This window comes from Caloenas nicobarica, chromosome 25 (genome assembly GCF_036013445.1).
Source record: "Caloenas nicobarica isolate bCalNic1 chromosome 25, bCalNic1.hap1, whole genome shotgun sequence".
Lineage (NCBI taxonomy): Eukaryota > Metazoa > Chordata > Aves > Columbiformes > Columbidae > Caloenas > Caloenas nicobarica.
Genome location: NC_088269.1, coordinates 4512995 through 4530026, shown reverse-complemented (window position 1 = coordinate 4530026; position 17032 = coordinate 4512995). Strand labels below are relative to the sequence as shown.

General features: G+C 53.5%; 1 protein-coding gene across 1 annotated transcript; it reads left to right on the top strand.

The window, feature by feature from the left end:
* The first annotated feature begins 2036 nt into the window (after window positions 1–2036).
* On the top strand, window positions 2037–15873 carry SLC25A37 (solute carrier family 25 member 37). The gene is made up of 4 exons (XM_065651659.1): window positions 2037–2261; window positions 9471–9699; window positions 11980–12036; window positions 12636–15873. Exons 1-4 carry the CDS (start codon window positions 2052–2054, stop codon window positions 13154–13156), a joined length of 1017 nt encoding a protein of 338 aa, XP_065507731.1. The 5' UTR covers window positions 2037–2051; the 3' UTR covers window positions 13157–15873.
* Window positions 15874–17032: the final 1159 nt, after the last annotated feature.

Here is a 17032-nt window from a genome sequence, read left to right as displayed (position 1 = left end):
GACTGTTGTTTGTGGGGTAGAAAACCTAGATAAACTGCGTGGGGCAATACTGGAAAGTGTTCCCCTCTGGGTTTTAAAGCATCCGTTTCCTTGAATAAGGCTGCCTGGCAAAAAGGAAGCTCTTGCGCCCGTGTTTGATTTACGTCTCGCAGACACGGGTGAGCAGCGGGGAGGGCTCTGCCGGAATTACGTGGATGCACGTGGCTCTCCAGCTCCAAAATGTCATTTCAGCTGGAGAGCACCGTGTCAAACCATCAGTCAGCAACATGTATTTTGTTCGGTCTCTTTGGGAGGTAACAAAGCTGTGATAATCCAGGGGGGCGTGCAAGGGGGGGCAAGATGAAGGGGAAAGGAAGGAGAGATTTAGCGATCGCTGTGTTCAATTGCACGTTCTTGAAGGACTCGGTCTGGTCTCTGCTTTCTCCAGGTTTTGGGACTGGTTTCATGGGACGGCGAGGATGAGAACGGACCAGGCTTTTCTTGCCTCACATGTGTTCATTTCATGGCTAACAAGAAAACCAAGCACTTTATTTTTTGGCTTTTTTGGGCCCTCGGAGGATGGTTTTCTTCCTTCCCAAGGCTCAAGCAGCAATAAATTGCTTTGGCATTATCTCAGTGCTTCATGCAAATGGTTAACCTTGATTTCTGTACACGCTATGCAATGCCACCTTCCCAGCAAGGTCAAATTCCAAATAATCCTTCAAGGAAGAATGGAATGAAATGAAACGAAATGAAACGAAATGAAATGAAAATGAAAAGTCGAGGCTGCTCCTGGAACCCTGGCCCATGAAGGCTTTGCCTCCATCTATTTGAGTCTTGTCAAATGTAATTGGCTTGGGCTGATTTCGTGGTGGAACAAAGAGATCATCCAAAATACAGGGGAAAGTGGAGCTTTTTGGGGGTGCCGGGCTATGGGCTGAGCTCATTTCTCCTGCAGACAGGCCAGGATTAAAGGCTCTGCGGTGGAGCAGGAGCTGTGGCGATGGACGGTGGTCCCTGTGGATCCCGTTGTCCCAAAAAGCCTTTGCAGGGAGAGGCAGCAAACTCTCCTGAGCCCTTCCGTGGACTTTTCTTGCCCACGCCAAGGCTCAAGCCCACGCAGAGGGGATGACGTGGTGTCTCATCCCGCTGCCCTGGCCGTGCAGGACGGGGAGACGGGAGAGTGCACTGGGCTCTGTGTGAGCCAGGAAACCCCCAAAAGCACAACCAAAATTAAATCCTATCGGAGGCGAAAAGCCTCCGAGAGAAAGCGGCAGCAGCACAAGAGCTGAGCGGGTCCCGTGGCCTCGCTTGTGCCCAGGGGAGCGCTCGGGCGTGTTTGGGGATGTGCAACGCCCATGTGCCGAGAGCAGCTTTACTCCCAGCGACCAGGAAAAATCCCCCCTTTGCTCGTGCAATGCCCGCGATTTGCACCTTCCTCCCCGCCCCGGCTTCCCCCCGCAGCAGCTCGGGAGCACACGGCAGGGTGCAGCCGGTGGTGCTCCCTCTGGAAGGCCCCCAGGCCCACGCACGGGAGTGTGCAACGCACGGGAGTGTGCAACGCACGGGGACTGCACGCTCTGCACCCGACGGGGGTCAGCGCTTCGCACCCCGACACGCTGCAGGGGCCGGCCCGGCTGCTGCACGGTGCGCCGGGGTGGACTCGAGCCCCCTCCCGCTTGTGCTCGTGCTTGCACGGGGACACACGCACAAGCGCGCGCCTGGGGGTGCCCGCTTGTGCAAGAGACTCAGCGCTTGTGCAAAGCGCGCACGCTTGCACGACGGGCGCGCTCGTACGGCGGCGGGACGCGCCGCGCGGCCCCGCCCCCCCCGCCGCCAGAGCCAATCATACTCCTCCACCCCGCCGTCTTTACGCCGCCATTCGTCGGCCTCCCCGCCAATCTCCCTCCCGGGAGGCGGGCGGTGGCGGCGACGCGTCGCGATTGGCTGGCGCCGAGCGGGGCGGGGCGGGGCGCGGGCGCGGCTTTAAAGCGGGGCCGGGGCGGCGCGGGAGCCCCGTGCGGCCCCCCCGGTACCCCCTCCCGGGCCCCCCCGACACCGCTACCGGGCGGATGGAGCTGAGCTGCGGAGTGGAGGGCAGCGCGGCGGCGCCCCCGGGGCCCGGCCCCCCACACCCCGCCGCCGCCCCCGCGCCGCCTATGGAGGGTACGGAGGAATACGAGAGCCTGCCCAGCGGCGCCTCGCTCGGCACCCACATGATGGCCGGGGCGGTGGCGGGAATCATGGAGCACACGGTCATGTACCCGGTGGACTCGGTCAAGGTGCGTGGACGGCGCGGTGGGATCTCCGGGATCTGCTCCGCCGGCTGCCGGGCTCGGGGGGGCGTGCAACGGGGTACCGGGGGCGTACGGGGGTGTGTTGTACGGAGGGGGCGTGCAGCGGGGTACCGGGGGTCTGCGGGGGTGCGTGCACGGTGGTACCGAGGGTGCGTGCACGGTGGTACTGGGGGTGCATGCACGGTAGCACCGGCGGTGCGTGCACGGTGGTACTGGGGGTGCATGCACGGTAGCACCGGAGGCGCATGCACAAGCGGGAGAGCCCTTGCGGGGTGCTGGGGGTGTGCAGTGGGAAAGCGTGCAAGGGCCGTTGGGGTGCGCGGGGCTCCAGGGGGGGTGTACGGTGCTTTGGGAGAGCAGAGTTGTGCCGGGAGCGTGCGAGAGGTGCTGGGGATGAGCGAGGTGCTGGGGGTGTGCAAGGTGCCTGAGGTGTCACCCCAAGATCTCTGGATGCTGGAGCTGCGCGCCCACCCTGGACCCGTCCCCGCAGCCCCTCGGGTGCCGTCCCGCTGCCCTCGGCCCCGGCGAGCTTTGCGCAACCCGCGGTGCAAAGGTGTGCGCAGGGCCCTGCAGCAAGCAAAGTCCTCACCCTGCTCCCTGCGATGCCACCAGCGTCGTCCAGCGTGGGGCTGGAGCAGGAGCCCCCCAGGCAGCTTTTCCCTTCTGTAGCATTGGAATCCCAGCCCGGGAGGGGAAAGCCGGTCTGTCCGCGCACCAGGACGGCTGCGAGTGGTGTGAACCCAACCTTACGTGTCACCGCAGCCCCATGGCAGCGGTGGCTTTACCAGGGTTGGGGCTTATAAAGGGGGTCGCATGGCTGCAGGTGCACGGCGGGTTGGTGGGTTTTGATGCCATGAGCTGCTCGGGACTAACGAGTTTGCTCTTGGTGCTGTCGAGTGCACACAAGGGAAGACTTCATGGTGTCACCGATGTGGTAGGGAGTATCATAAAGGGTATTTCCTCCCTCTGCCCTACCAGTGCACTGCTCTGGAGGCTTAAAATATTGAAAATAAGGTTGGGAGAAGCCAAATGCTCTCAATATTGTATTACTGGCCCTGACAGATCCTCCGTGCTCCGATCAGGAAAAGCTGCAAGCAGATGCTCTAATTTCTCCTCTTTTCAATGCAGGGTGCCCTGAAAGGGGAGAAAGAGGAGAGGAGAGGAAATGCCTTCGCTTTGAGGCACTGCAGGTCTTGCCAGTGTGCTGCGATAAGCGCTCAAGGGAAATATTCTCTGCTTTATTCCCATGTTTTCCCTCTGGGTCTGTGCCTGCTGGACCACACGGCAGGGTCCCCCCCGAGGGACGGGGTCCGTGCCCACCCCGAGTGCCTCCGCACCGGCTCCTTTCGCAACCAAGCCCGGGATTTTCTGCCAAGTCACGGTCGGAGCAGCGTGTCATCACTCTGGACTTTATGGCGTGTTTTGTTGGCTTTTTTTTTTTTTTAAGAGGGCATTTCCTCTGAGGGGAAAAGAGAGAGAGGGAGAAAACGGGAGTTGTGCCCGGTTTCCCGGAGTGGGAGGTGCTTTGTTGGAAGGTAAAAGTGCTCATTGCACTGGGCAGTGAATTCTGTGGTTGCTTCAGGGCCTGTGCCAGGATAGTATAATACCTTATGCTGGGAATAATCCCGCTCAGCAAACTGCCTCCAAGTGCTGGGAAGCAGATAAAATACTCAGGCTGTGCGAAAGCTCCGGCGGGGCAATGGCCAAAATCGCCCCATGTGTCAGGAGCAGGGGGAAAATGGAAAGTTGCAGGTTTTGGGTGCTGCTCTGTGTCTGTTCTGTCTGTCTGCTACGGCAAAAGGTGAGAACTGACCCCAAAAAAGGTGCTGTGTTTTTTTTTTTTTTTGGTAACAGAAGTAACTAAACACAGCTGAAGCTTCAATAGGAAATGTGCTGCTCTCTTACAGAAAAGCAGCAAAGCTCCTTCCTTAGCGTGACTTTTTGGGTAATAATCCCTGGGGTTGGTGACGGCCATGCAGAGCTCATGGAGGAGTCGTAGGGGGTTGTGGATGCTGCAGAAAGAGGCATTTTGGGCACCTGGCGACATCGTGCTGTGGAGGAAATGTTTTGGTTCCAGCAAGTCATTTCCTCTCAAAGAGAAACCGAAAATACGTTAATTTGGGGGATTGTTTGCTTCAGACACTTGCACAATTCCTGAGCTTGCCGGGGTCAGGGTAGGGCGGGCTGCGATGCTGGTGTCCTGCTGCGCCGAGCCGGGGCAAGCGCTGGAAATCGTGCCCTGTGGACCTCTGCGGAGTTCGTAGATGCGCCTGTGACACAGCGTAGAAAATGCACAGAGATGCCACTGGCGTTTGTGGGGCGACACGTGCTGGGATGTGATGGGAGAGGGTGCAAAGCCGCGATGTCTGTGCCCACACGCTGCGGTTCTTCTGCTGTAACTTAAAGCATTTGCTAGTTGTAAGTGTATTTTGCAGCAGTGTTGCTGGTTTTTTTCAGAGGGGAAGTGCATTACAGGCTGTGTTTTACCAGCTAGAGCTGCGTCTGGAGGCTTGCGATTATTTGCGGTTTGCTTGGTGCCTTTTCCTTCCCATCATTTTCCTTTTAAAGCTGAAGACCCCCTGGTAGCTTCAGCCTTAACTACACCTTGGCTTCTGTCTTACCCGCTTCACGCTGTGGTTGTCAGAAAACACCGGCTCGAAGTGTGGATGTTTTTAGACACGGTGTTTCTCATGTGCCGAGGCTTGTTTTGTTTTGTAGCCGCTGACAACACAGCTGCCCTGGCAAGCCTGGTCAGTCTCCAAATTAATTGGAGAGATCAGCATCTCAAGGACTTCTTGGGGAGTTTCTGGAGGACTCCCCTGGAGCCTCCTCTTGCTTAAGCCATTTGGTGGCTTTTCTGCAAGGCGGCTGGAGCTGCTTTCCCGAAGCAAGTAAAGTAGCTGCCTTGAGGATGCGAAAAAAAGCTCTTGTCCTCATCTGGAAACTGGAGATGTGCTGGGCTTGGACCTCCCGTCCTTGCAGAGGATGGCGGTTGCATAAATGACAAAAAGTCCTTGTTCCTCAGGCCCTTCCTTCTTTGTAAAACTTGAACTGCTCCTAACCAAGCTGGTTCAGGTCGGCTTTGTGGACACCACGCATCGTTCCTAACCGGTGCGGGAGGTCCTGTGCTGGAATGGGAGCTCCTGGGGCGAAGGGCAGGCGAAACGTCTCGCCTACATCCGCGATGCCAGAGAGGGGAGCGGGAAAGAAAGGAGAAGAACGATGGGGCTTGTTGGGAGGGATGGAGCGCGTGTTTTGGTGGCTCCAGCTTGGGTTTATTTAGACTTTGGGGTTAGGGATGCTCGCCTTGGCTTGGGTTTGGCGGTGGGAGGTTCTGCATCCACCCATCTTGATGCAGGTCCAGGGGAGCAGCTGCTCCTGGTCCAGCTGATAGTGTCGGGGTGCTGGAAAGTCACGGTCAACCCGTTTGGTCCCACAATCCCCTCCCGTGGGCCTCTGCACACACGAGTGGGTGCCACACCAAGCGCGTTGCTTGGCTGGGGAGCTGCAAAACAGCCCAGCAAAAAAAGGAGAAAAAAAAAAAAATGCAATAGCAAAGCCTTCTCCGGATCTGACCCAGTCGCTGCAGAAATGCTGCTTATTTCCTGGTAAAAGCGTATTGTGTTCTCCCTGCCTTTTGTCAGCTGCGGGGAGACCGGGCTGGTTGTCTGTCACATGAACGTGCAGGCTGAACTTTGGGAACGCGTGCTATGTTCAGAAATAAAAAACCCCAAAACAACACAAAGGCAAGCTACATCTGGGCTTGTTTGTACAGTGGCGTGTCCAATCGGTGACCCTTCGCGAGAATATGCAGAATTAGAGACCTGACTCTCGTCAGGAGAACCTTTCTGGATAGAAAACTGCCCTGGAACGTTGCTGCGCTCTGGCAGCAGGAAAGCTGCGTGTTCTCCCCCAAACAGCATCCGTGAAGACGCTGCTGGTCCACAAAGAGCAGGCAACCCGAGGAACCTGAACTCGTGGCTTTTGGTGGGGCCTCTTATGCCCAAGCCGAAACCAGGACTACCGGGACGCTGGCGGTTGTCACTGCCTTATGCGGTGAGGATTAATCTAAGTAGGTGGGGAGGTATTTTTTGGCTGGTTAGCAAGAGGCGGGGGAGGCTGCGTGCTCCAGATAGGTGACCGGGCTGCAGAGCTCACAGCACAGCAGCCCTGTTCACAGCACGATAAACCCGTCCTGGACAAAACCCAGAGCCGAACCTGTTTGCAGCTCCGCGCCTCTTGCGTTGCAGGAGGTCCTGGGTTTGGTCGCTCCTTGGGCTGTTTGTCCTGTTTGTGTCCACAGCTTTAATAAGAGGGGGAAGCCTGCGGATCAGGCTGCGGTGGCGGTGATGCAAACGGCAGCGAGCATGGTGGTAACCCATGAACAGCGCTGGGAATAAACCCAAGGGCTCAGAAAAATCCTTCTGTAAAGGCAGCGACGTCCCTGAATTATCTTGGAATTTTCGAATGGGTTTTAAATCCAGCTCGCAGGCCCTCGCTGAGCAGGTTTAAGGGTCTTACAACCCCTCACCTTCCCGTCCCGAGGATGCTCATCAGGAGGGGTGGGTCCAACAGATGCTTACTGCCCGTTTTGGGGCACGGCGAGAGCTTTAGAATGGCTCGGGCGACCAGCAGAAAAATAAAAATTTATTTTTGTTATTTATCCACTCCCATGTGAAAGCAGCTGGTCCGCAGGGAGGGTGGAGATACTCGGGGTCGGTTCCCGACAGCACAGCACCATGTGCTTTCTTCCTGCACATGCCAAGCTGGTAATTTATTGCTCCACAGGAGCACTTGTCCCTCATTACCTTCCTGATGAAGTGATGCTGCTGCATACTTAAAATTATACCCGCTTCGAAGGCATCCCAGCAATATACCGAGGCGAGATGGAGTTCTCCCGGGGTCGGTTCTGGAGGCTGCCTACAAGTTAAAACTAGCGGAGGGAAAGGAAAAAAAAAACCAAACCAACAAAACCCCATGGCACACAAAGCCCAGCTGATGCAGGGTTGTGCTGAGTCACGCTGACGGCGAAACGGCTGCCGGGAGATTCTCCGGGGCACGGGGAAATCCAGCCCCTCCTGATGAGCATCCGCGGGATGGGAAGGTTGCAAGACCCTTAAACCTGCTCAGCGAGGGCTGCGGGTTGGATTTAAAACCCGTTTTAAAATGGCAAGATAATTCGGGGATGTCGCTGCCTTTACGGGAGGGTTTTTCTGAGCCTTTGGGTTTATTTCCAGTGCCGTTCGCAGGTTTCCAAGCATTTGGTGCTCTGAAACGGGAAGCTTTGCTTGAGGCTGCCAAATTCCCTGTTGTAGTTGATGGCTTGTCATGGTCACCGCCCGATGCTCAAGTCTGAAATTCAGCAAGCTGCTGAATTAAGTCACTTGGCAAATGTAATTCCTATGCAGTTTTTTCTAGAATATTTACTACAAATGCAATGATTTGTTTGGCTTAGCCACACATATTGCTTTGCTGCTTTTATAGCTTGGTTGTTTTATACTGGGTTAAAGTCCTGAATTCGGCTCTAATCTCTTCCTTGGTCTCAGAAAGCGCATGTGAACGTGCTACTCAGTTTCCACTAACTAGAGTGGTCTGGGGAGACAAAAAGTCCAAACCTGCAGCACTTTTATTGACTTAATCTTGCCTGAAAGCTTATCTGTAGTATTGCCTCCTAGCTAATTAGTGAAGTGAATTAATAAGCTGGAAGGGATGTGTCCCCACGGGGGAGCACGGGGGTGACACGGGCACTCCTGGCTCCTTCAAGGGCTGTTGAATCTCTGCTGGGGACGGAACCGCTCGTGTCGCTTTGCCAAAGCGTTTGGGGGAAACTTTATCCTGCAAATGGGGCGTCCCAGCTCACGCCGTCAAAACCTCTTAATTGCAGTTCTCCGGCTTCTCCGTAAAAGAGCATTAATTTGATGGAGCCGGTTACACGTCGCTAAACACTCGCCTCTTGTGGCTGTGCCCTTTGCCAGGAGCTTTCTGTGTTTGTGTTTTGAGGTGTGAAGCCCCCTCCAAAGCCTGCATCTGTTCAGGCCATTTTTGCCGTACCAGCCTTGGGGGCTGCTCAGCAGGAGCATCTCGATGCTCCAGGTTTACTCGCTCTCGCTGGGGCGGTTGAGGAGGTGGCGTCGTCATTGCAAGGGCTTTGAGCCTGAAACAAGCTAAAAGAAGAAACTTTTCCCACGGCGCGTAATTAAGCGATGACAATGAGTTTAATAGGACGCTTCGGACGCCAGAAGCTTCGCAACCTTCAAAAATCCGTGGAAGAGAAGCCCGTTGGGGACTGTTGAGCAAAGCTGCGGGTGAAACCGCTTATTGTAGCTCAGGAACCTGGTGGGAGGGAAGACGGGGCGAAGGAAGGTGGGGGTGAAGGGCAGCTCGGTGTTCTCCAGGCTGCTGGGGGACACGTGGTCACCAGCTGGGTCATTTTGACACTGAGACAGAGCCTGGCCCAGGCTGCCCAGCGAGGTGGTGGATGAACCATCCCTGGAGACATCCCCGGCCAGGCTGGACGGGGCTCTGAGCAACCTGAGCTGGTGCCCATGTCCCTGCCCACGGCAGGGGTGGGACTAAATGACCCAAAAATGCCCTTTCCAACCCAAACCTGTGATTCTGATTCTTTGGGTCACTGTGCAGGAGTATGGGGTGGCCTTTACCTGTCTCACCTTCCATGGGGGGGGTTACTGCCGGTACCCTGTTTTTCTTACTTTGCCCTTCTAGGAAACTTGTTTCCCAACCGAGCAGGCTGACTCTGAGCACCAAGTGTCAAAAGCAGCTGAGCAACTGCAGGAGAAACAAGCCGGGGCAGACACGGGAGTGTTGTAAGCAAGAGGCAATTAAAGACCTAACTGTATTTCTTCACCGGAGCCTTTTGAACAACGGCGTTACCTTAATTCCTTGTACTTTCCCTGCATAAACAAGAGCAGAGGTTACACTTCCCTCTGAGCGCTTGTCTGAGCAGCCTCGTAACATTTTGGTGTCGCAATGGGAGCGTAGAGTTAATTTTGCTGGTCTGGCAGGCAAAGCGTGGATAAATAGTGCCGTGGCCCCGGCATGGGAGCAACCAGGGAGCACATTATTGACCCCTCTAGTGATCTTGGAAGTCTCGTAGCTCTTTAACTCTCTATGGCTTGTGCTTGTTGCATTAAAGACGGGTAACTGAGGCCTCTCCCTTCGTGTGCTTTGTTGCAGACACGGATGCAGAGCTTGCAGCCGGACCCCAAAGCCCAGTACAGGAGCGTGTACGAAGCTCTGAAGAAGATTGTCCTTACGGAGGGTTTCTGGAGGCCTTTACGTGGGATTAATGTCACCATGCTGGGGGCCGGCCCTGCCCACGCAATGTACTTTGCCTGCTATGAAAAAATGAAAAAGTCTCTAAGCGATTCTATCCAGCATGGAGGAAACAGCCACTTGGCCAATGGTATTTTTGGTTTGGTTTTTTTTTTTTTTTTCTGCACAAAAAAAAGCTTGCAATTAACAGCCTGTCCCGTGCTTGCTTCACACGCTTAGCCTGGCATCCTTTGCTGTGCTCGGCCTGCGTTCAGCCTGTAAATACCTGTACGGGAGGGATGCAAGACGCAAACGTAGCCCCAGGGTTTTGCAGGTCTCGGCACCCGCTTTGGAAGCGCCTGACGGCAACACTGAGCCCCCTCCAAAGCCCTCGTCTAACCTTTGCTTCTGCAATACATCTTTAATCTCAAATTAATCTCGCACAAGTCATCAGTGCGTTGTACAAGAGGTGTTCAGGGGCAGTTGCAGGCTGTTTCTGGTGTTACGTTGAAGGCATCATCTAAACCTCTTGAGGTTTGCAGTTCGGGTTGCTCCACGCATCTCCAACATGGTGAAGTACGCTGCATCCTTGCGTGCTCGCATTCTTCGTGAAAGGTTTTGCTTCCACCAGGAAGGCTTTTGCTTTTAGATCCAGCAATTCTGCAGTACCAGCAGAAACACAGAATCACAGAATGTTAGGGATTGGAAGGGACCTCGAAAGATCATCTGGTCCAATCCCCCTGCCGGAGCAGGAACACCCAGGTGAGGTTACACAGGAAGGCGTCCAGGCGGGTTTTGAATGTCTCCAGAGAAGGAGACTCCACAACCCCCCTGGGCAGCCTGTTCCAGTGTTCCGTCACCCTCACTGAGAAGAAGTTTCTTCTCACATTTAAGTGGAACCTCTTGTGTTCCAGCTTGAACCCATTACCCCTTGTCTTACTGTTGGTTGTCACCGAGAAGAGCCTGGCTCCATCCTCGTGACACCCACCCTTTATATATTTATAAACATTAATGAGGTCACCCCTCAGTCTCCTCTTCTCCAAGCTAAAGAGCCCCAGCTCCCTCAGCCTTTCCTCATAAGGGAGATGCTCCACTCCCTTAATCATCTTCGTGGCTGCGCTGGACTCTCTCCAGCAGTTCCCTGTCCTTCTGGAACTGAGGGGCCCAGAACTGGACACAATATTCCAGATGAGGTCTCACCAGGGCAGAGTAGAGGGGCAGGAGAACCTCTCTGGACCTACTAACCACCCCCCTTCTAATACACCCCAGGTCCCATCGGCCTTCTTGGCCACAAGGGCCCAGTGCTGGCTCATGGTCATCCTGCTGTCCACCAGGACCCCCAGGTCTCTTTCCCCTACACTGCTCTCTAATAGGTCATTCCCCAACCTGTACTGGAACCTGGGGTTGTTCCTGCCCAGATGCAAGACTCTACATTTCCCCTTGTTATATTTCATTAAATTTTTCCCCGCCCAACTCTCCAGCCTGTCCAGGTCTCGCTGGATGGCAGCACAGCCCTCTGGCGTGTCAGCCACCCCTCCCAGCTTGGTGTCATCAGCAAACTTGCTGATAGTACACTCAATTCCCTCATCCAAGTCATTGATGAATATATTGAACAGTATTGGTCCCAGAACTGACCCTTGAGGCACTCCACTAGATACAGGCCTCAACCCTCGAACTGAGCCAGGGGCGTTACGAAAGGGTTTGTGCAGAAGATGCTTCTGCCTCGTCTTTGACGTGATGGAATCTGCCGTGACAGTCACTTGATTTAGCTCCACCAGCTCGTTTGAGGGTATATAATATCCTTTTGGCTTGCTGCTTTTTGCTAGTAAGGTGCGTTTGCCTTTCAAGTAGCTACAGGCTTTCAGTCCCAGCAGGAAAACTGAAGCGCTGTGTTAATGAGAAATGACCGAAAGTCATTTGGGCAAGAGAGAATTTGACATGGAAACCTACATCAAAGGACAAGGTGTGGCTGGAGGCGCCCATCCTAGAGCCAACTGCGGAATCATTAACGGCTGGCTGGGTGTTTGCAGAATCCGTGCAATTAGCGTTCACATGGATGAAAATGCCTAATTACGGATGCGCTGAGCCAGTTCTAAACCTCGCTCACCTCTCGGTCCAGCGCAGGTTCAGTGAAGCCGGTGGCGTCTTGTGCAGGCAAAGCCTCGTGGGTTGTTGTAGGGAGTAGCAAAGGTGCTGCCTGGGATCCTGCGGAGCGGATCCTGGTTTCTGTGGAGCTGCTCCGGATGTTTTTCTTTGTCTGCCGTTGTTGCTGGATGCTCCCGCGGGTTTGTCGCGGAGCTGGCGGTACCGGGATGCTGGGGACACGTGGGTTCCAGCACCATCGGCTGCTGCCTCTCTGGATATTGATGCCCAAGCAAGCCTGTGGCTTCTGAATATTATTTTTTTTGAAGGATGCTTTTGTTTCTTGCAGGTATAGCTGGGAGCGTGGCCACGCTACTCCACGACGCAGTGATGAATCCTGCTGAAGGTAATGCCCTGCGCTGACTAAATAAATTAAGTTAATAGACCTTTTGCTTAAGTCAGTGGGAGTTGTTCCATGTCATTGGAACCGCAGGAGGGGTCGTCTCACTTGCCGGGTGCCGTACAGTTATTTAATCACCTTTCTCCCCCTGTCCTCATGGTATACGAATTTTTCCACACAACAGCTCTGCCTCCTCACAGATGCATCCGAAGGTCCTTATCAGGCTGTCTTAATGCCTTTCTAGAATTAAAGGTTCCTAATTAGGCTTGAGGAGAGGAACACATTAGCCTGTGGAAGCGGAGGGTGGTTGGACCAGGGCTGAGCTCTCACCTGCTTCTCTCACTTGTTGCGTTGGGGGTTTTGGGGCACTGGGCAGGCTGAGGGAAGCAGAGGATGTAAAACGGTAAAATCCTGTCGATAAGGAGCTCATGGCTGCGGAGACGCCCGATTTATGTCGTAGCAGATGGGGGTTGGAAGGGGAGGTTGGGCTCGGACGGTTGGGACTTGGTGCTGGGTGTTGCAATGACCAGGAAAGTTGTGCCGTGGCTCATGAGTCATTGTGTCCCTGTGTCTGTCCCGCCCGCCGCCGTCCGTCCCGCGGCCAGTGGTGAAGCAGCGGATGCAGATGTTCAACTCGCCCTACAAGTCCGTCCTGTCCTGCATCAGGACAGTGCAGAGGACGGAGGGATTCGGTGCCTTCTACCGCAGCTACACCACCCAGCTCACCATGAACGTCCCCTTCCAGGCCATTCACTTCATCACCTACGAATTCATGCAGGAGCAGATCAACCCCCGCCGGGACTACAACCCTCGGTCCCACATCGTCTCCGGTGCCGTCGCGGGGGCCGTGGCCGCCGCCGCCACCACCCCCCTGGACGTCTGCAAGACCCTGCTCAACACCCAGGAGAACACGGCGCTGAGCTCGGTGAACATCAGCGGGCACCTCTCGGGCATGCTCAACGCCTTCAAGACTGTCTATCAGCTGGGGGGCGTCTCGGGGTATTTCAGGGGGGTGCAGGCACGTGTCATCTACCAGATGCCTTCAACGGCCATCGCCTGGTCCGTGTATGAGTTCTTCAAGTACTTTCTCACAAAGCACAAGCTGGAAAAAAGAGCATCCTTGTGAAGGGACGTGGTGGGAGTGGATTGGAGCCCCCGTGTCCCCTCCGGGGCTCTGCCGGGGGACACACCAGGTTGCCGGGGGGTTCGCAGCTGACGGCCGCTTTTCCCTCCCCAGGGAAGGTTAAAGTGGTCCTCAGTCACCCGTTCCCCTCCTCGCTTAAACAGTGACATAGTTTATAAAGACTTATAATAATATATCTATTTAATAACTTTATTTTGGAGAAGCGGAATTGCTAACTGATATTTTTCTCTGAATAAGTTTGAAGATGCAGCTTACTCCTCAACAGAAGGCTTAGGTTATACAGCCTAGGCTGGGATTTTTTTTTACAGCGAAGATGCAGAATATCTTGTCACAGAACTTACTTTTTATATAAATATAAAATAGATGGATAATGTTTATCCTTTATTTTTCTATGTAGGCATTTGGGTTGTTTTTTAAATACTATAACAGCTAGATGCTGAGCTGTTTAAAAAGGGCTAAATTCTTCCATCCTGTGTAAGGAAGACAGAAAAGCATTTATTTTTATAGCCAGATTGGCTTTAATTATACAGCATTTAGCCCCCAAACAGTGGCCTGGATTCTCTTGTGGGTGTCAAGGTCCTTGGGAGCCCCTGGAGACTTGCTGGGATGGGGGAAGGAATGGGGACACCGCTTTGGGAAGCTGTAGGACACCAAGGAGGGGCACCCCAAAATACCCGGTCACTCGGTGGGGGAGAGGAGGAAACTATCAACTTTTTTTTTTTTTTTTACAAGGAGACTCTTAAAAAAAAATATAGATTTTAAGGAAGAGTATTTTTTTGCGAACTTTTTTTTTGTTTTAAAGGTACATTTTTAATGGTGTGTGATAGCTGAACAGTCTTCATCCTCCCGTAATTTATTCATACTTTTTTTTCACTAAGGCCCCGATCCCGCTTATGGGAGCGACCGTGCGCGTCTCGATGGCCGGTGGGGTGGAAGCCTGGGGGACACCAGAGCTTCTGTTTGTAATTCGGCTCTTGGGTTGCGTCCCGGCAGCACCAAACCAGCCGTGGGCAAGTCCCACCTGCAGAACCAAAGCCACCTCCCAGCCCTTGTTTGACAATAAGCTGCTGCTCGTCTCTGGGAGGAAAAAAAAAAAAAAAAGACAAACCAGCCTAGAGAGGTTGCTAGTGCTGTGGGTTTGGTTTTTAGCCATGGGATGCTGAGCTTTGTGCCTGCTCGGGATGGGCTGAAGCTTTGCTGCGTGCCCTGCTCTTCCCGAGCATCCTTCGGCGTCCCCACGTTCATCCTTTGGCCAGTGACTCAGGTGAGCAGGGGCCAACGAGGAGGTTTCGGGGGCCTGGATGTGTAAGTGTAAGTTCCAGGACACCGCTTGGCAAATCCCCATCCTCCCTGGGACTTGCCAGCAGCTGCTGGGGCAGCTCGTGGAGATGCAGCTTCGAGTCTGGGGGGGGGGACTGGGGGCTTTTTGGGCTGGCACGTGTCACTGGGGGTGTCCCCTCAGCCAGGCACGTTGCGCAGGATGACACTAAGCAGAGCTAATCCTTTTGCTCCGTTATTTGGAGAAGGTAAATCAAAGAGCACCTCTCGGGGTGGTGTTGCGTGTGCCTTGCGTAAATTAACCTTGTACCGCCGATAGTGGTGGAATGGGCTTCTCGATGCCTTTTTTTGCCACTTAAACGGAATTAATCACTGTGTCAAATGCACCCTGTGTCTTAAAAGTGTACAAAAATTGTAAGCTTGAGGCCGCTGGTGTTGGCGGTGCGGCTGCAGAAAGCCCCGGTCCTTGGACTTCAAGCTGTCTGTGAGCCTTGCATGTCTTTTTCTATTGACTTTAAAAACTGGAGAATCACTAACAGGAACCAGAACTGCACAAAATATTTCCGTTGGGGATGGGCATAAACACTTAGGTGAAAATTTTGGGTCACTTTAATGTTAAAGAGGCAAATTGTAGCATAAGGTGGAAGGCGAGAGCTTTTTCAGTGTGGCTTCGGCAGGTTGGAGTTGCACTCGGCGAATGGTCCCCAGTGCATCATCCTCTTCCTCCGGTCGCTTAGCTTTAATATTTCTGACTTCACCTTGGCTATTCTGGGAGAAATTAATCTCCCATTTGGAGTAACCTGTGAGGAGCTGGGATGCGAAGGACGGACTTGCCGAGGGGACAGAGCCGGTGGTCACGGGTTTGGCCATCTGAGCATCGTACTGGGCTGGGGAGGCAGCGTCCCATTTTGGTCACTAGCCAGAAAAATATGAGTGTGTCCCGAGTTTTGAGCACACAATTATCAACCAAACTTTCTTGGGAACTTGCTCTCCCTCAAGCTGAGAGTGGGTGAGGAGCCCTTGTATGTTCATAGAGCTCTTTGCGTGTTATTCCGTGTACCCGATCAAACCAGCCTTCCCGTTCTGCAGCTGGGAACGTGCCCAGCTGGTCTAATAATTGCAGAGGTCTCATATGTTTAAAATGTTTCTCGCTGTACGTAATGCTGGATTCCTCAGGCGAAAGCCCCGTCACCAAAGCTGTTGCTCCTGGTCTCCCCTAGGTTTGCATTTGAAAGTTTTGCTGCGAGTCTTTAAGTTTTATTTTAACCTGGTATGTGAAACATGTACTGCTGCTTTGTCTGCAACAAACGCACATATTATTTAAGGGGGAGGATGAGTAATTTTGTCCGCAGTTCTTGATATATTTTTTTATTTCGCCTGCCTTGGAATCTAATGTGTTTCCTTAAATATGCATTTAACAATGCAGGAGTTCGTTTGTGAAATGCTGCTACAGTTGTATCACTGGAGCTCAAGGAAATAAAATATTCTGATTTTTTTTTTTTTTTGTGTCTTTTCGTTTGTTTGTTTTAGGCTCGTGTTGGTGGCTTTCCTCAGCCGGGCGCTGAGCTCTGCCTGGCGGGATGGTGCCTTCTAGTGTTGCCTGAACACTTGGCACCTCCCAGGGTCGGAAAAAATCCCTTCGTCATCGCGCTGGAGGGGGAAAAATAATAAATCCTGGGAGGGGTTTTGCAGCCTGGCGGGAGCTGACATCTGTATCCCGGCCTTGTGTTCCTCTAGGAGCCGCCGAAGAGTTTTGGAACGTGCTCGTCTTGAGATTTGCAGAGCAAACCCACGGAGCGGGGCTTGCGCTTGCTCTTGCTCGAATTCCCATCTGGGAATTTCTTCCCACCTGCAAGAAAAGTGCACGGGGGGTTAGGGCCCTGGGGGGAGCCATCCGTTTGCTGAGGTTTCACTAATATTTCCTGCAGAATTTGAAGGGGGGAAACCCCAGAAAATATGAAGCTGCTTTAGATCTTACCTTCCCCTTCAATAAAAAACCCCAGAACGTTTCCACTAGGAAATGTGGTTCTTGCAGTTTCTTTTCCTCCTCTTCACCTCTAATAAACCTGGCAGAACCACAGGCTCTGTTTGGAATCTAGCCTGAAACCCAGGTTATTTTAAAATCACATTTCAGCTTACCAAGTGCTGCACATCTCTCATTTACAGAGCCTGAAACTCCTTGGTGGAAATCATCCCCAGCCTTAAAAATCCAGAGCTGGATCTGAAGGATCATTTGGGGAGCAGCCTCGTGTAATTTCCACAAGGGGATGGAGCAGAATTTGTTTCCCGTGGGTTTTGTTGAGGAAATGGCAGGTTTGGAAGAGATGCTGATCCAGGGATCCACACCGTGGGTTTTGGTGTGTTTTCAGTGCAGATGCACCTAAAATCCTAAAGATGAACTTGTTGGGATGCAGCCAGTAGCTGCCCCAGCCCCTCAGCTGGGATAATAATGATAATTACAGGGTTTAGCAGCAAACACCGACGCGGGGAGCCAAACTGGCCGCCAAGGGGAGCGGCAGCAAGACGCTGCTGTCCTTGGGCTGCTCCAAAGCAAAAAGGACTTTTCTGCCTTTTCTCTTT